The 19,638-nt window shown below is 47.9% G+C and overlaps 1 protein-coding gene across 11 annotated transcripts in view; it reads left to right on the top strand.

The window, feature by feature from the left end:
• Positions 1-19,638, top strand: part of CUX1 (cut like homeobox 1) — a 282,235-nt gene that overhangs the window by 55,915 nt on the left and 206,682 nt on the right. For all 11 annotated transcript variants that reach the window (XM_077311545.1, XM_077311544.1, XM_077311542.1 and 8 more), the window contains exon 2: positions 13,918-14,028. In XM_077311545.1, coding sequence (XP_077167660.1) covers positions 13,918-14,028 — 111 coding nt within the window. The remainder of the gene's footprint in view (positions 1-13,917; positions 14,029-19,638) is intronic.

Genomic DNA, 19,638 nt, shown 5'->3' with positions numbered 1-19,638 from the left:
CTCTTGCATTGTGGCTCCATGTTGTCAGTCAGGCCCGTCTCGTGCGGAGCTCATTAAAGAAGGAAGCAACAAGGATGGGTTTGAGTCGGGCCCTGCCTCTGTTGCGCATACTCCTAGAGCGTTGTTAGAGGTGCTTCCCGGTGGCGCAGTCCCATAGAGCTGGGGAGTATTGCGAGTTTATTATTTCCCCACTATAAGCAGAACCTTAAGGCAGGTTACAAACCCTAAAGCGTCTAGAGCAGGCAATGAAGATGTCACGATGGCAGGTGGAAAAAAGCAGCTGCATTATCGCCATGTTCTGCACGAGGCCGATCACCTCCGTCAAAGAAAAGAACTGAACAGCCGGGGCAGGACTCTTTGCTTATCATAGAATCATAGAGTTGGAAGGGGCCATACAGGCCATCTAGTCCAACCCCCTGCTCAACGCAGGATCATAGAATCATAGAGTTGGAAGGGGCCATACAGGCCATCTAGTCCAACCCCCTGCTCAACGCAGGATCATAGAATCATAGAGTTGGAAGGGGCCATACTGGCCATCTAGTCCAACCCCCTGCTCAATGCAGGATCATAGAATCCTAGAGTTGGAAGGGGCCATACAGGCCATCTAGTCCAACCCCCTGCTCAATGCAGGATCATAGAATCATAGAGTTGGAAGGGGCCATACAGGCTATCTAGTCCAACCCCCTGCTCAACGCAGTTCCCCCCTGCTTGACCCGTAGTGGCAATGCTCACATGGGTACCTCTCCCCTTCTGGCGTGGGATTGCAGCCATTATGTGAACAAAGGGAGAATCTTAATAGCGTGTTTTTCCGACTGTTGGTTAACCACAACCAGCCGTTGCATAGCTGCAGTAACCAGCCGTGGCTGCCAGGCTGGAGCCTGAGTGTGGCTTCCAAGCAGCGGTGATCCCCGGCCCTGCTAGTTTTAGAAACGAAACGTTTTGCGGCAGGCTGCAGGAGGTTCCGCCCCAGACGCAACGCTCTGGGCCACCGCAGAGGTGGCTGGCTGGTGGACCTCTGGTGAGCTGTTGGGGGGATCCAGGTTTTGGTTAAAATCTCTTCTGTTTTGAAAGGAGATGCATCCACCAGAATTGGCCAAGTGGGGGTTCGGGGTTTTCATTGTTGCTATTGTTGGGGTTTTGTTGGCTTCCTCCAAGGTAAAATGGCAGGTAGGAAATTGCACTTTTGAGGAGGGCAGAGGTACTGGTGGTTCTGAGGCAGGCAGAGGACGCGTGGCGGCGGTGGTGGTGGTGGGGAGAACATCTGAATGTGGTTCCAGCCAGTATGTTGATGTTTTGGTCCTGGATCGGAGCTGGCAATTGCAAAGATTGGTAGCATTATGGAAATGAGGATGGGTGCTGTAAAGTGCATCTTGGACAGATAATTTCTATGCAGATAATTTGCCATAAAAATTTATATTGCAGTCCTTAAAACTGTCAGAGGTTTACTCTGTCTAGGGAAAGGTGATTTACGTGGCATTAAAACACTTTTTACGTTCCAGTCCTTTAGATTTAATGTTTATTGCCTATAAAAATGAAAATCTTCCTGTGGATATTTAAAAGTTTTTTTTCCCGTTTTTCTTTTGGTGCTGGTGTGTGAAATACGTCCTCAGCTTAGAAGCTTGAAAATGCCTTAGAAGAATGTAGTAAATAAACGGTGGAATGCCCTTTCTGTGGATTCTCCTGCCCGGAAACTCTAACCTTGAGGGTTGACATTGTTATTAGGGGGGCAAATAGTGGCCAGCTTACCTGGGAGGGTGGGCAAGGAAGAGAGAAGGAAGAAGAGTTGGTGCTTATATGCCACTTTTCTCTACTCGAAGGAGTCTCAAAGCGGCTAACAATTGCCTTCCTTTTCCTTTCCCTACAACAGAAACCCTGTGAAGTAGGGGAGGCTGAGAGAGCCCTGATATTACTTTATTAGTGCCATGGCGAACCCAAGGTCACCCACCTGGCTATATGTGGGGGAGCAGGGAATCAAACCTGGCTCTCCAGATTAGAAGTCAGCACTCCTAACCTCTGCACCAAGCTGGATGTGTAGAATTTGGGGCTTTATTTTTCAGTGGGCCTAGTGAAGACTGTCTTTTGAGTAGGCAAGTGGAAGGTCACGAGGAAACTGCTGTCAAAGATTCACAAGGGCAAGATCTCCTTACCTCTGGTTGGACTCTTTAGCAGACTTTACTGTATGAACATGGCACTTGAAGGCTAATTATTTCGAACGCTGGCAGGGGTTCATGGGAATTGTAGTCCATGGACATCTGTAGGACCACGGGTTGACTACCCCTGCCCTAAAGAATGTTATATTCTAGCGAACAAAATCTGCTTAGAATCCCTGACCGCAAGGAAGTCAGATTGGCCTCAACCCAGGACCAGGGCCTTTTTGGCCCTAGCCCCAGCCTGGTGCAGGGCTCTGCCGCATGAGATCAGGGTCCTGCAGAACCTTAAACAGTTTCACAATGGCTGAAAGAAGAGTTGTTAAATAAAAATAAAATCCCTGTGGGGTCCTCATGTCACCTGTGACTTTTGCAAATCGATTTTCATTTTTTTAAAGGAAGGATGTGAAAGGGATTAAGAAAAGAAAAGGGTTTGTATATCATGATTATGTCTATAAAATAATTATGTAATGGTGTATGAAACATTTCTTCACCAACACTCCCTTCACCATAATTTTCAAAACCCTATGAAGTACAATAATTCTTCTGTTGGGGTACATTTATATTCAATGTTTTACATTTCAGATTCTATAGCTAATCTATTTTACATTATTGATTTCACCTTTATTACATATTATACACACACCCCTACACCTCTGCTACAACTCTCTCTCTATGCAGCTCTCTCTCTCTCGAGAGCCAGTTTGGTGTAGTGGTTAAGAGTGCGGACTTCTAATCTGGCATACCGGGTTCGATTCTGCGCTCCCCCCCCATGCAACCAGCTGGGCGACCTTGGGCTCGCCACAGCACTGATAAAGCTGTTCTGACCGAGCAGTGATATCAGGGCTCTCTCAGCCTCACCCACCTCACAGGGTGTCTGTTGTGGGGAGAGGAAAGGGAAGGCGACTGTAAACCACTTTGAGACTCCGGGTAGAGAAAAACGGCATATAAGAACCAACTCCTCCTCCTCCTCCTACTTCATCATCATCATCATCATCTTCATCTTCATCATCTTTATCATCATTAAAGTAACACAGGAAAATCTGTAATATTTCTGCTCAGGATCCACTCCAGGGTTGGAGCTACATAGAGCAACATCAGGATTTCTCCATGCTTAGCAATGGAACAGATAATTGCATGTTTCTTGTGGGGAGTACAGATGACAGAGGAATCACATGGCAGGGACAAATTCGAAACCATTTGGTTTGGTTTTTTAAAAGATTTTTATTATGAAATATATAAGGAGCGGCCAGTTACTCATTGTGGCAACCTGGCTGTAGTGTGGCGTAATGTCGCCCGAGCTTTGACACCAGGACCCAGACAGATAGATGATCCTACAGGAATGAGCAACTCAGCCTGACCAATGACCAATTCTTCGGAATTCAGCTCAATGTTTGGTTTATCACGCAAAGCGAAGAACACGTCATGCTTGAGAACCAAGTGAAATGCAATTGAGATCTTGTGACTTTGTGTTCCTACTTTGTGGGGTTGCCCATAATGGCAGATTTCCAACAATACTTCAAATGGATTTTTTAATGGAGTCCTTCATATTTTTGATATGCTGAGTGAACAAAGGCCATCATTTAATATTTATATGGCACTTTGACCTTGGGTAAGTTTCATGGCAAGTGAGCAACTTGGGTCTCCCTGGGTCCTGTTCCAGCATCCTAGCCATGACATTTAGCTGCCAGGTGATCCTGCGTAATTCAAATGTTTGGCAGGCAAGGAATGATAGCTGAAAGTTGTCCCTTGGGCAAAGAAGGTTTCTGAAGAATCTTGGACCCCTGTGACGAGTCACATTCTCCAGGTTGGGATTCTAGTTCTTCTGGGCTGTTTGTCTGTGCCACAAAGACAGGTATCGGTAAGGAACTGGGTTGGCCACATTTTGTGAATAAGGAATCCCAGCCGAAAAAGTACTGTTCTGTCCCAAAGAGGCCTCCTGCTTCCCCAACTGTCTTGCCCTGCAACCCACAGTGTAGAAAGCCCTGTGTCAATGACTCCCTTTGCTGTAATCGTATCTATCGATAACAGACATGAAGTGTTCTTCTTTCTTGCTTGGGACCTCTCAATCAGACATTCCAGAATGCTTGAGGCAATGCATTCCTCCAATGCTGGAGCCATTTGCAATGCAGACTGGGGTGGTGGATGGCGTCGTAAATCAGTGCCATTCACTTGTGTCAATTTAAGAAGAGAGAATGATAACTGGAGGATGTGTAACCCAAGGAGTGTGTGTGTCAACCGAGGGGTCTCAGCATTCATTGTACTCCGGGATATTTGTTTGTTTCCCCTTTTGTCACCCTCTTCCACCAGCAGGTGAAGACCTTTTTGCTTCCTCCAGTAATTAAGTTTTTTTTTAAAGGCATCTTTTGCTTTGAGGAACAAATGAATGTGGGAAGATAACGGGAATGGCTTCATTTCTTCACCCGGCTCGGACGGTATAAAAGAGAACCTAAATTTGGCAGAGTTTGTTTCGGATGATTTGAAACCGGCCAAGAGAATGGGAACTTACTTGACTGGGCTAGATGTCGGTCTATTTGGCTTGGTGCTATATTGTGTGGTCTCCGGTGTAGAGCATAACTTGATGTGATGTTTTCGAAAAGGATTGCTTTGATTCATGGTGAGAGTGTTATTTTTAGCAGCTCTTCTTTGGCAGGGCAGACCTCTTTTTAAGTATGGGAGTTGTTCGCACCTCCTTCCTCTTCCAAAGGCAGCCCTGATGGGTTTCAGCTGGGCTGGAAACCGAAATTTGTAATGGGGAGGGGGCCATGGCTCAGTGGAAGAAGGTCCCAGGTTCAGTCCTTGGCATCTCCAGTTAAAAAGGACTCGGCAGCGGATGATGTGAAAGACCTCCTTCCGAGACCCTGGAGAGTTGCTGCCTGATGAGATGATACTGTCTTTGATGGATAATGGACCAATGGTCTCATTCGGTATAAGGCAGGTTCTTGTGTCACAGCTCTGCACGTCCCTTCTCCTTCAAAGATCATTGGGAGGTGGGAATTTTCTGAAGAGCTGAATGTTTGGATCCAACATAAGGACCTTGTGAGGTCAGTGCTTTCGGGGGGGGGGGGGTTGGGGCCCTTTGTAACAACATTTCTGAGTACAGGAAACCTTATTTGTTTTTGAGAAATGGGACCTGTGTGACTTCATAGCCATGTTGGATTGGTGTTTTGCAGTCAAGGGTGAAATTGACTCTTTCGAGTCAGCAGAAGTCCACCCACACACTGGGGAAGAATCGTAGAATAGTAGAATAGTAGAATAGTAGAATCGTAGAATCGTAGAATCGTAGAATCGTAGAATCATAGAGTTGGAAGGGGCCGGACGGGCCATCTAGTCCAATCCCCTGCTCAACGCAGGATCAGCCCTAAGCAGCCTAAAGCATCCAAGAAAAGTGTGTATCCAACCTTTGCTTGAAGATTGCCAGTGAGGGGGAAGGAATGATTTCCTCCCACCCAACTATGGTCTCCTGACCCATGTGGCTTTTGGGGTCATAAATGGCTGGGGGGGGGGGCAACAGATGTAACAGTACTGCCCTGTGCTTGTGGAGTGGCTCAACTTCAGGGGGATCCTCTTGGTATCTGTGTAATTACAGACTCCCTGACATGGGTGGTTTAGGCTAGCCCAATCTCTCAGATCTTAGAAACTTAAACAGCATAAAATGGTTAATGTGTAGATCAGCAACCACCAAGGAAATCCACGGTTGCTACACTGAGGCAGGCTATGGCAAACCATTTCTGTCCACCTCTTGCCTTGAAAATCCTACAGGGTCGCCATGAATCGTCAATGACTTGATGGCACTTTTTGCTACCAATGGCAGACAGGCCAAGTAAAACTTTCTGGGTGCAAGAGAGCATGCCTCCAGTCCTGACCTCTCATTGGCTATTTACCTGGCCACCTTGCTGGGATATCTGCGGCAACGCCGAGCGAGACGTTGCAGGCACTTGCTTTGCTACAAAAGACTCCCAAACCTAGCCCCATTTGAAGTTAACTGTGGCCCATGCAGAGTTGTTCACACAACCTTTAACCCCAGAGTGCAGGCGCATGTGCAGGCCTTTCATGGCGAACTGGCCGTGGGGAGTTGGCAGCATTTTGTGAGATGGTGACCTTGCACTGGGGGGGGGGGGCTGGGGAGGGTGCGATGGAGAAAGAGCCCTTTGTAGAGAGACTGTTGACGTTCCCGCCCCCAATGCTCCTGTGGTCCAGCCCTCCACATATGGTAGGTGGTTGCATCTGGTAAGAGGAATTACTCCACTGGGGGCGGGATGAAGTCATCTGTTCCATCAGCTTGTAAAACCAAACTAATTAACAGACAATCAGCATTGATTGAGACAGCTGCATTCTCCAGGGAGCGATTGGAACACACACACACCACGCATACACACACACACCAACCATGTCTCAGCAGAATTGTTGCTCACCACACTTGGTTGTGCTTTCTGGGTGCTTGGATTTGGGGGCTCCCGAAGGTCTCTAGCAGGCTGAGAAGAGTTTGCAGCTTTACAGCTGCCATTTTATAAACCGGCACTTTCTGATGCCGGGAGTCCAGCGGCCCTGTAGTTTGCTGCTGCGCAGGTTGTGTTTGTGTAGCCCTTTCCCCTGGCTAGCGCAAGATGCATTGCTGGATCCTTAAGAGTTTCGACAAAGCTTCATTCTAAGTGAACGCTGAGCGTAATGTAATCAGGAAATACAGGTTGTCTTTCAGGAATGTCTAATTGGTCGACTCCGTCTGGACAGCAATTCCTGGTCTTGGTCGATAAATGATTCATCTTTTGGAAACATTTTAAATGTTTTTAATGTTTTGCAGTCATTACATTAAGCATCATCAAACTTCTGTCTGTAGGATAGACTGGTGATGTAATATATATTTCAGTAGTTTTGGGTGCAGATTTGGGACGAAAGCCATCTTGGTCATTCTGATGACGGACTTGTTCTGATAAAGTGGTCAGAACTACATCCCTGTTCATCCTCCTGGATCGCTTGGAACCTTGGATGTAATCACTTCTACCCTGTGTCTATCACCTGATAAACACCAAGAGACCCGCAGGATTTGACTTGCCACGTAAAATATGAAAGATTGCTAATAGAATATGAACACACTTCGGCACTTGTGAAGACCTGTTGCTTAAATGGGGCAAAGTGCCAGGTTCCGAATGTGATTGTGCTGCAGTATGCCAAGCAATCCCCATCGTTCACAGGAACGTGAGCATTGTGCTTTTCAGGAAGATGTGACGGAGCTCTTTGTACTCTCCCCAGCTGGGATTGAGTGGGCAGAAACCTTAGAGATCCGTTTTTACTGTCTGCATGACCATTGTACCCACTCAGCTACCTGCATGTAACTCTGCCATACGATGAATAAATAAGGAATTATGAATCCTTTGATGCCAAGGACCTCGATATCTTTTCAGGCTTTCTGACGGGGATAGGAGTTGGAGTCACTGTGCTATGGTAGTTCTGCACATTAATTTGTGCTATGGTAGTTGAGCACATGAATCTGCCTTATACGGAATCGACCCTTAGTCCGTCAGAGTCAGCATTGTGTACTCAGACTGGTAGTTTCTCTTTCACATCACCTACTCTCCAATCCTTTAATTGGAGATGCCGGAATTGAACCTGGGACCTTCTGCATGCCAAGCAGATGCTCTGCCACAGAGTCACAGCCCCTCCCTTGCCTTGGTTGGATCTAGAAGATGGCATCAAAGGATGGTTGCTTGAACACTTGTGCTAGGAATGACCCTGCAGAGTCCCTTATTACAGGGGTAGTCAACCTGTGGTCCTCCAGATGTTAATGGACTACAAGTCCCATGAGCCCCTGCCAGCAAATGCTGGGAATTGTATTCCATGGACATCAGGAGGACCACAAGTTGACTACCCCTGCCTTATTACATTCCCAGGATCTTCAGCTTTCACATAGTATTGCCTAAACTTTCAGACGCTTCCCTGTCCTTTCACCCACAGACCATACTTATTGATCACTGGCCAAGCTGTTCTTGGCTTGTATCTGGGAAGGTTAAGTTCAAATCTTCACTTTATCACAGGCCTCTTTGGGTGATGATGATGATGATGTTATCCGTTCAGTCGTGTCCGACCCTCGGCGATTCTATAGGAAAGTCTTCGGCACGCTCCCCTGTCTCTGACTGCTTCTTTTAGTTGGTTCATGGTCATCCCTGTAGCGGCGTTGGGTGATCCGAGGCAAATTGGACTCTTCCAGCACAACCCACCTCTCAAGGTTGTCGTGAGGGAGGGAAACGAGACAGTTGTGTCTGCAAACCTGGTCCTCAGTTGTTTGGATCAGGGGTAGTCAACCTGCGGTCCTCCAGATGTTCATGGACTACAATTCCCACGAGCCCCTGCCAGCGAACGCTGGCAGGGGCTCATGGGTATTGTAGTCCATGAACATCTGGAGGACCGCAGGTTGACTACCCCTGGTTTGGATGACAGATGAGAGATAACTACGGGGCTCTGGCAGCTCAAGCCAGCGACCGAATACTTGATGCCATCAGTTAAATAAAAGGTTTGGCGAAGTACTTCCAAAGCATCAGGGACACAGAAAAGAGACTTCAATTCATCAGCAGGCTCGATACAAACGTTAGATCCAAAAGCTGAGTAGGAGTTAGTGAAACCACTTTAACAGTCCAGTAATGCGTTCTTTTCATCTACGTTCCTTCTCTCCCCCCCCCCCCCCCCCGGAGAATGTTAACAACCTCGTGCAGCACATTTTCAAAAAACATATTTGAGAGGCCAGGGGAAAATGCATTTTGTTCCGCGATGGAGACCCTAACCCCGGACACCCCGGGGACATTCAGAACTCGAGCCACAGACTGTTGTTGTGATACATCAAAGTTCACTTAAAAAAAAAAAGCATTGCAATGAGTTTATTATTAAACTTTTAACCCTCAGGTAAGGATTCTATAAACGAGAATAATGCACTGAACAATTTTTTTGTGCGTTTGGCTTTTATCCTGGAATATCAGAGCCAGCCTATAGTTGCAAGTCCCTTTTGAAAACAGACATTAAAATAGAAACGAAGCAAGCTAAAAGAAAAGAGCAAAGAAAGAAAAGCGGGGCTTTAAAGGCAGTCACGTAGGCATCGGGCCGGTTTTCCCCCCCATTTGGAGAGGATGCCACGTTTGCAGGTGGTCAGCTGGAAGAAGCTAGCTCTGTTTCTGGCTGCTGCAGGACTTGGGATCAAGCAGTCCTTATGTCAGTCTTGACTACCTGGCAGCATCAGAATGCAATTGAAAAGGGTAAGCTGCTATGTGGTGTACCCGTTAGACTTGCCAGACTGGGATCCAGGAAGCCCTGGATTCATAGAATCATAGAATCATAGAGTTGGAAGGGGCCATACAGGCCATAGAATCATAGAATCATAGAGTTGGAAGGGCTCATACAGGCCAACCCCCTGCTCAACGCAGGATCAGCCCAAAGCATCCAAGAAAAGTGTGTCTCCAACCTTTGCTTGAAGACTGCCAGTGAGGGGGAGCTCACCACCTCCTTAGGCAGCCTATTCCACAGCTGAACTGCTCTTGACTGTGAAAATTCAAATCTCCTCTCTGTCATGGTCGCTCTGTGTTTGACTTCGGGCCAGTATGACCTGCCTCAAAGGGTGGCTGCTGTGAAGTTAAAATGGTGGAGGGGAGACCATGTTTGTAAAGCCTCCCTTGAGGAAAAGCAGGTAGGACATACTGCCAAGTCAGAACTGACTTATGGGAACCCTGTAGGGCAGGGGTAGTCAAACTGCGGCCCTCCAGATGTCCATGGACTACAATTCCCAGGAGCCCCCTGCCAGCATTCGCTGGCAGGGGGCTCCTGGGAATTGTAGTCCATGGACATCTGGAGGGCCGCAGTTTGACTACCCCTGCTGTAGGGTTTTCAAAATAAGAGATGAACAGCAGTGGTTTGCATTTGCCTGCTTCTGCATAGCAACCCTGGACCTCCTTATTTATTTATTTAGATTTTTATACCGCCCTTCCATACGGCACTGGGCGGTTTACATGAAACGTCGTAGGGTAATTTCTTAGAACATCATAACAAATATAACAATCATAACACAACCTATCAACTAGAACAATATTTCAACAGGAACAGTAACTCTGACAGAACTCTTAGGTAGATCAGAATATTTCAGTCATGGAAGGGGGTGTCTGGGGAGGGACCAGGGGATGTTGTTGCATTGGTCAGCCTCAAGCAAATGCCTGGTGGAGGTGATTGAGCAGTGGTTGAGAACAGTGGCCTCTAATCTGGAGAACCAGGTTTGATTCCCCGCTCCTCCACATGCAGCCAGCTGGGTGACCTTGGGTCGGTCACAGGGTTCTGTCAGCCCTATCTCAGCCTTGTGGGAAGGCGAAGGGAAGGCGACTGTAAACTGCTTTGAAGCTCTTTCGGGTAGTGAAAAGTGGGAATAAGCACCAACTCTTCTTCTTAGCTGCAGGGAAAAGCAATTGTGCTTCTTTCATTTGAACCCTCGAATGCTTTCCACCTAAAAAAATCTGCCTCTGTCCTAGTTTACGAGGGAGGTGGTTATTTTGTTTTTCGTATGGGTGGCTGGCTCTGGGTTTTGTCGGCCAGAAAAGAGGATAGATACCCTGGCCGAGTTATTGGAGAAGATGGCCCCAGCCCCGTGGCCTGCGTGTTCCGCCTGACTCCAGCGAGGTGTTTTTTTTCTCATAAACGTCAGATTTATTTGCAATGAAAGCAAATCGATTAAAAGTAAAGAAAAATCTAGAGGCGAATCCTTCCCCAAGGTACATAACACAACTTCTATTGACTTCATGAGAAGGCGGCGCGCATACTTGGATTTAGTGCTTAAAGAGAATAAACAGAGATATGCGGGAGCCTGTGCAAAACCATGCAGAAATAGGTCACCACACAGCTGGGAAACTGGTGCTGGTACACGGCCTCTGCCACTTGGGATCAGAAGCCTATTAGATACAAGTGGAAGATAGGATTAGGCGACTGGGGGATGCCTGAAGTATTGTTCATTCCTAGATTTTTTTAAGCATGTGATGACAGCAGTCCTTGATTGAACCAAATGCTAGGGCCCTCTGGGCTGGTCCTTCACCAGATCAGTGGATGTGGAACAAGGTGGTAATGAGGAAGAAGAACAGTTGGTTTTATATGCCACTTTTCTCTAGCAGGAGCCTCAAAGCGGCTTACAGTCGCCTTCCCTTTCCCCTCCCCACAACAGACACCCTGTGAGGGAGGTGAGGCTGAGACAGCTCCGATATTGCTGCTTGGTCAGAACAGCTTTATCAGTGCTGTGGTGAGTCCAAGATCGTGCAGCTGGCTGCACGTGGAGGAGCGGGGAATCAAACCCAGCTCCCAAGATTAGAAGCTGCCTCTCTTAACCATGGCACCGTGCTGGCTTTAGCTGGTCATTCTCCATCCACTACTGCGGTCAGATACTTAACTAGGGTTCACCATTGTGAACCGAAAGACCTGTGTTGGTCCTGTTTGCTGAGCACAGTGCCAAGAGTGGGTGGAGCCCAAATAAGACCTTAGGTGGTCTTTGAAGGACTTCCTGCTCTCCTTGGAGCTTCACCATCTACAGAAGTCATAAACTTTTGTTCCAGCTGTCCACAACTGTGGGAGTCAAAATGGGAGGCTACCAGGGCTTTTTTTATTTCTTACCCACTGTGGGGGCTTAAGGCAGCTTTACAAGGCAGTACTAAAAGTAAAGAGACAATGACAGAAATACGCAATACGGCTCCAGTGTTTGGTTCTGAACCCAGTGGGCCAGCTTAGTCAGAGCTCTGGGCTGTGAGCCATGGGCCCAGAGCCAAGGGCCAAGACCTCTTTGGCTACAGCCAAGCTGAAACGCCTGCCAACAGGAAGGGAAACAGAAGCTCAGCCCAGATTTTTCAGCTGGTAGACGCTTCCTCCCCGTCTCCCAAGGCAGGCTTGCCTGGGGCCCCCTCTTTAGTTTCAGTTTTGCGCCGTATTAAAAATGGTGGTGGTGGGGAGCTTTTAATGAGAGGTAGCGTAAGATTCTCTGCTGGTTTTCAGTTTTGTCTTGCAGCATTACTGCGCTGTGGTTTTATGGTGTCGTAGGGTTACATGCTGTGAGTTTGCGTATTTGACGTTTTGGAAGTCGCCTGGAACAGGGTCGGAGGTGCCAGATAGAAAGGCTTGAAATAACAGGGCTGGGCTGCATAGTTGACGGACCGGTGGTTGGTTTCATGTCTACTCCCTATTCTCGAAGCCTCTTCCCCTGTTAACAGGTTGACAAAGAGGTTTCCAAACTCCAGCATCAGCTTCATCAAAAGAACCAGTCCTTTAAAGTCTTTGCTTGGACTAGTTGCAGATTGAAGAACAACCCCGGTAGATAGGTTCCTTTAGGTCAGGCTTTCTCAACTTCTTTTAACATTGAGAAACCCTTGAAACAGTCTTCAGGCTTTGAGAAACCCCAGAAGTGGTGTGATCATGCAGAATAGGGTTGGGAGGCATAGCTGCGTACAAGCCCACCTAGGCCCCTCCTTTTCCCACCCCCTCCAGGCCCGTCATTGGCCATTTTTTGGGGGGAAGGCAGGTCAACATGACCATATATGTTCATATCTCCCGATAAATGTTTAGTAAATTCACTCCCATCCATTCAAGAAACCCTTCCAGGGCTGTCAAGAAACCGCAGGATTTCACAAAACCCTGGTTGAGTCTGCAAGACCTGTAGATTTAGATCCTTGCAATAGGCACACCTAAAGTGTAACGGTAAAGGTATCCCCTGTGCAAGCACCGGGTCATGTCTGACCCTTGGGGTGACGCCCTCCAGCGTTTTCATGGCAGACTCAATATGGGGTGGTTTGCCATTCCCTTCCCCAGTCATCACCGTTTACCAGCCACACCTAAAAGGTAAAGGTAAAGGTATCCCTTGTGCAAGCACCGAGTCATGTCAGACCCTTGGGGTGACGCCCTCTAGCGTTTTCTTGGCAGACTCAATACGGGGTGGTTTGCCAGTGCCTTCCCCAGTCACTACCGTTTACCCCCCAGCAAGCTGGGTACTCATTTTACTGACCTCGGAAGGATGGAAGGCTGAGTCGACCTTGAGCCGGCTGCTGGGATTGAACTCCCAGCCTCATGGGCAAAGCTTTCAGACGGCTGCCTTACCACTCTGCGCCACAAGAGGCTCTTCCAGGCACACCTACATGCAGCCAAAATGTTAGCAGGGATGGGGAGGTTTTTCACCCTGTCTCGGGAGAGGCTCACAGCTCCTTTGGAGCAAACCTGTTTCTTGACAAAGAAAGGGAAGTGGGTCTATGCCTTGTTGATTTGTTGCCCAGGCATCTCTGAGGTGCATGTATAGGTGCTTTTGGAAGAACAAGTTACTGTATATGCGAAAGGATGGGAGTGGGTGGGGTCACATTGCTGCTCTTAACTGAGTCTGGTCTCTGGATCCTGACCCTCTGAACAGGTTAAAGGACTCAACAGTTGCTGTGTACTATGGGTCACTGTGTCAGAAGCTTGTGCCAAAGCAGCCGTTCCCACTTAATGATTGTATGGACTTGTATGCTATCAAAGCATGGGTTAATTTGCTTGAATTAACCTTATTGAGGAAAGAGCAGGCAGTGGGAAGGAGTTTGACTGACAAAAGACCATTGGGGGGTGAGGAGAGGGGATTTTAAGGATGTTTTCATACAGATGATCGAATACTTTCATAAAGAGGTTCTAGTTAATGTACAAACCTTTGGATGGAAGCCTTTTGCTTTTTTGCTTGTACCGCTTCAAGGAATTCAATCACAGCTAAAATTGTGATTTTTCTCCCCCTCCCCTTTCTTCCTGATAGAGGGAGCTTGATGCCACAGCGACAGTGTTGGCAAATCGACAAGATGAAAGTGAACAATCGCGAAAGAAGCTCATTGAACAAAGCCGCGAGTTCAAGAAGAACACTCCAGAGGTGAGTTGCAATGTTCTTTCACACCATCGCCAACAGCCGCCTGTTTTGTTCTGGAAGCAGATTTTAAATTCTCGTATTTCAGGGGTATGCTGTAGATGGGGGAAATGGGGTAGCTCTGATCTAGAGTTTGGAATGGCTCGAGTTCAGGCACTGGGGCTTGGGTATCAATAATTATTTTGTGTGTGAAGTCTTGCAGCAATGCTGCTTGAATAGTAACAAATATTGCTTTCTCACAAATTGGGCGGTCCACCTTCTGTTTTCTGTCGGCCAATTGTTCTCAGCCTTTTGGGGATCTGGTGACCCACTACAAAAATGACACCATGCACAAATCAAATTAAAATTGTAAAAGCCTGGGACCCATTTTCACAGGCTTTACACACTTGATGTAGTATTTAGGAGGGCCGACTTTTAATCTGGTGAGCCGGTTTGATTCCCTGCTCCCCCACGTGCAGCCAGCTGGTTGACCTTGGCCTCACCACAGCACTGATAGAGCAGTAATATCAGGGCTCTCTCGGCCTCATCTCTTTCACAGGGTGTCTGGTGTGGAGAGAAGAAAGGGAAGGCAAATGTTAGCCGCTTTGAGACTCCTTCTGGTAGACTCCTTCGGGTAGCATATTAGAACCTCCTTCTTCTACTACTACTGCTTTGGGATCAGGACTTCTACTACTACTGCTTTGGGATCAGGAAATGGTAGTCTAGACCAGGGATAGTCAACCTGTAGTCCTCCAGATGTCCATGGACCCCTGGTCTAGATGACTTCTCTGCAGTCATCTAGCCTTCTGTATCCATTTATATCCTTTCAGAATAGTGTTGGGGATGGACTGTGGGTTAGTAGAAGAATACCTGCTTTCCAAGCAAAAGGTCCCTACTTCAGTCCCTGGCATCTCTATTTTAAAGGTTCAGGTAATAGCAGGTGATATGAAAAAGCTTTACCTGACATCATGGAGAACCGCACCCAGCCAGAGCAAACAAGGCTGACCGTGATAGAGTCAGTATGAGATCGATTCCTGGGTTCAGGGTAGTCCTTTACGATTACGCCAGTCTGAGGATGCATGCCATGGTTGACCACCATCTGGGGGTGACTAACGCTCAGGGGACTGGCTATCTAGCTGTTGCCGTTCTTGAATCGTACCAATCTCCCGCAACTACTTGGAAACGTGGGCTGGCAAGGCCACGGTCAAAGTGACCTCATTGTGTTATCTTTATTGCATGATATAAGATTTCCATCTCAGTTTCATGGCTGGAAGCTGCAGTTGACGGGCTCCTCCATGCGGTGGTGTGGAGCTTACAAAATAAACAGTGGGAAGGCTTCATCATCCGTGGTCCAGAGTTGGTTGACCAGCAGTGCAAACCTACACAGGGCTACACTTCTTCAAAGCCCACTGATTTTAATGGACTTAAAAGGGTGTAACTCTTCTCAGGATGGAGTGTCTTTTCAAACATGAACACAGTCTGCCTCTTCTGTTGTTTTTGTGTGCACTGCTTGGGGGGAGGGGGGTCATAAGTGTTTTTGCTGAGAGTTCAGACCTCGGCCTGCATCTTGAGCTGGAGTTCCAAGTCGCTTAACCTCAAAAGAAGATGACTTTTCTCACGACCTGGTTGACTGGGAGCTTCCTTGGCTTTTGTGTTCTTGCTTGTGTGAAGCAGGTGTTAGATGGAAGCAGGAGGAAGTGAGACGGATCACTTTGTCGATCCACTCTCGGGAGGGAATCTGATAGAAGTTCTTTGGAGTGCTCAAGGAAGAGGATTTGTAGAGGATTTCTTTTTAGAAATGTTCTTTGTCCAGGTGAAGAGTATAGATGATCTGTGGCACTGGGAAGGAGACATCCTACAAGAAATTATCTTTCCCCTGGCCCCACAACAGAAGCAAATAATGTTGGTAGCATAACTCCCCGCTGCTGCCATTGAGGTGTTTCCTCATAGGCTGTGAGAGTTCTTCAACTTGTGGGTGCACTGTGGTCAAAGAAGGTATACCTCTTGATTCTAAATAGTGACTACTGAGGGTGGGGAAGGAGAGAAGTACTAGTTGAGTGCTTAATTGGTCCCATTAACTTCCCCCTTTTTGCCCCTGTTCCCTAAAAGGTGGTCTTCCATTTTCAAATTTTGCAACTCCTCCTCCCCTTAAACGTCAAGGTGTCAACATAATGAGCAGAAAGCCACTCTGTGCTCCTGACTCCTCCGCGGGAGAGGAAATAATATATTTCCTTCCAACTGAAGTAACCCTGAAGTGAATAGGAACCCTGGTTGACAATGACTGCCATGTTTTAGAATAATCCCTGGAATGTTGTGCTGATGCAATGACAGCATTTCCCACTTTGCACCCAGAGAGAAGCAGTGCCTTGGCATGGTAGAATCATAGAATCATAGAATCATAGAGTTGTAAGGGGCCATACTGGCCATCTAGTCTAACCCCCTGCTCAACGCAGGATTAGCCCTAAGCATGGTGCTGAAGAGCCTCTCCATTTCCTCACTGCCCGTCTGCCGCTGCAGCAGGAGGGCAGCCCCGACCCCATAACTTACCTATGTTATGCCATTCTGAGTTCATTAGAGCAGGGGTAGTCAACCTGTGGTCCTCCAGACGTTCATGGACTACGATTCCCATGAGCCCCTGCCAGCAAACGCTGGCAGGGGCTCATGGGAATTGTAGTCCATGAACATCTGGAGGACCACAGGTTGACTACCCCTGCATTAGAGGAAAGGTGGGATAGAAATGTGGTGAATGAAAGAGGGATTGAGGGCTATAGTTGCACAGTCCTCTTTCTCAGCAAGGCAAGCACAGAAAGAAGGTAGCATTTGGCGTGCATGCAAGCAAGTGTCTTGAAGTCTCTTTGCATAATAAACTTGTGCATCCGTCTGTCTCTTGTTCCCCGAATGAGTCTAGCGGGCTTTGTGTTTCACAAGTCACAGAACTCCACCCATATTTTTTCAGTGTGATGTTAATCCGCACTGTGGGTCAGCAAGACCCCGCTTCCTTCTTGCTTGAACGTTCTAAAGATGATCTTGCCACCTTTTTTTGGCAGAGGAGGTTCCCCTTTTTTGGTTTTGCATGTACCGTCACCGGTTTGGCCGTGTACCGCGTTGCACTTCTCTAAAGAACTCGACACGAAAGCCGGCTTGACAAAGAAAGGGAAGAGGCCGTCCCTCGGAAGAGCGATGGCGTGCCTGATCAAAGTAGCTGCCGCAGGCAGGCAAGCAGGCAGGACGCCACTCAAGCAGCAAGAACCGACAGGGCCATCTTGTGCCCTCTCAGGTGATTACAGGCACGGCAGAAAGTTCTCATCAGCATGGCCGAGGAGCATACCGGAAGAGCTGTTTGCCCGAATGGGAGGCTTCTATGAGGCCTGGCCTTTCCGCTGCCCCCCACTCCCGTTCAAGCTTGGAGCACACCTGGCTAAACTTGACATTCTCCTAAAACCCAAACCATTCTTTCTGTGAACTGTCTGAAACATTTCATGGCAGGGGGTTCTTGGGGGATCTCCAGTAAATGCTTTCTGACCTGCCCGTTGGCGGAATTGTGCTTCTCAAAATGTGCTGACACAAATGTGTTTTGTGAAAGGAAAAGATGTTGTCACAGTGACAGCGTGGTGTGGTGGTTGAGAGAGGCAGCCCCTAATCTGCAGAACCAGGCCTGCTTATTTTGTGTATTTATCTTTCAGTTTGTGCCCCGCCCCTCCCGGCATGCCGGCTCTTCCCCACTCCTCCGCATGCAGCCAGCTGGATGACCTTGATCGAGGCCCAGTTCTCTTAGGGCTGTCTTCAGGGTGCAGTTCTCTTAGCCCCACTGACCTCACAGGTTGTCTGTTATGGGGAGAGGAAGAGAAAGGTGTTTGGTGCTCCTTTGGGTAGTGAAAAGCAGGGTAGAAAATACCCAGCTCTCCTTCAGCATCGTCTTCTTAAATGCAGCCTATTTGAGGGGGACACAGTTGCAGTCAAGTGATGTCAATGAATTGGGGAATTTCAACCTGGGCTGCACATCTCAGCCCTTCCTGTGCTGAGCAATGCCAAAGTTCTGGGCCCTGGAACTCTCTCGACAAAAGATTTCTGCGCAGCATGCGGCCCAAGCCGGAAGTAGCTCGCATGCCTGCCCCTAGTAGGACCTTGCCGCAGGTGACTAGCCGCACAGGTGACCTTGGGATCGCCACAGCACTGATAGAGCTGTTCTGACCAAGCAGTAATATCGGGGCTCTCTCAGCAGGGTGCCTGTTGTGGGGAGAGGAAAGGGAAGGCGATTGTTAAGTCGCTTTGGGACTCCTTCTGGTACAGAAACAGCGGCATATAAGAACCAACTCTTCTTTGCCTTCCAAGTGTCTGCCTTAGCTCTTGGTTTCCTGCATCCTGCTGACCCAGAACGCCCCCCCCCCCCACCCCGCAGCCTTCTCCGAGCCTGTTGCAAGTAAACTGGTGTTTAGAAGAACCCCCGGGGCAGTGGCCCTCTTCCGCCAAACTGTCAGTAGCTGTTATTGGCGTGGAGCCGCACGGCTCAGGATGCTTGGGAGACTTAAAGCGACAGACCTGATAAAGTTAAGTTCCCTTCCTGCGGCTCGCTGCCAATTTCCATCTCACGGCTCGGCCCGTCATATTTCCAGCTGCCTGCCTTGAGATCGGTAAGCCCTAAGAGAGAAGGCCGTGTGAGCAGCTGCCTCAGAGGGCTTTGTATGGGGACCAGCTGCCCTTTGTAGGAAGTAGGCAAGATCTGTTGAAACTAAACTCCTGTTCAGAGAACCCCTGTTGCGTTTTGCAGGCACCGGTGACTTATATTTCCACACTTTGGGTGTTTCTTCAACCCATTTTGGAGACGGGAAACACGGCTGGCATGAGATGCTACCTACCATTGCAGACACCAGAGTCAAGGTGGTTTAGGTTTGGTTTTTTTTTAAGCCCTTTAAAATTAAGTATTTCATTTCTCTGTCACTCCGGGTCTTATCACCGAGCACATCGGATTCCTCATGTCTCTTTTAGGGCTAATGTCTACATAGATGTCAGGAAACAGCAGCCAGAGGCTACATCCCTCAACTGTTCCAGAAAGAAAAGAAAAGAAGTCGAATTAACGATGGTTACAAAAAAAAATCACTCGATTCTGTCAAGGGAGCTTTCACCAAGCTGGCATCCCGTTCGGCTTAGGATCTTTTTTGGCAGGCGGGTGACAGGAGTGCTGGGGCTGTAATTTCATCGTAGATTTGGAAGGCTCCATTCGGCCGATTGTGAAACGCCTTCCGTGTGAATTGCCTGTGCTGATGAGAATCTTTGTTTGGCTTCCCGTTTTGTAATATGAATAATTTCGGGGCATCCTGTAGTTTTGCAGTGGCCGTGCAGGATTCCTTAGGGTGGATGTTTGAAAAAAAGAAAAGAAAACATCAACAACAAAACACCCCACCCAACTTAGTCATGTTAGTGGAATAATTAGCCTTGTATAATTTAGAACTAGTCAATAGCTGATTTATATATACTGAAGCATCACCTACCTCTTTTTTAAATGCTTATATTTGTCTCATTCTGATGGATGCAAATGTCGTAAGGGTCAGTGCAGATGGCATGGATTTTGTCTCTGATATCAAAGCCCAGCTTTTCTCTCCAGTGTTCAACATCATTCTTTCCTCATTCCATTTTATC

The sequence above is a fragment of the Paroedura picta genome, chromosome 15 (genome assembly GCF_049243985.1).
Source record: "Paroedura picta isolate Pp20150507F chromosome 15, Ppicta_v3.0, whole genome shotgun sequence".
Taxonomy (NCBI): Eukaryota; Metazoa; Chordata; class Lepidosauria; order Squamata; family Gekkonidae; genus Paroedura; species Paroedura picta.
This window is presented reverse-complemented; position numbering and strand designations above follow the sequence as displayed.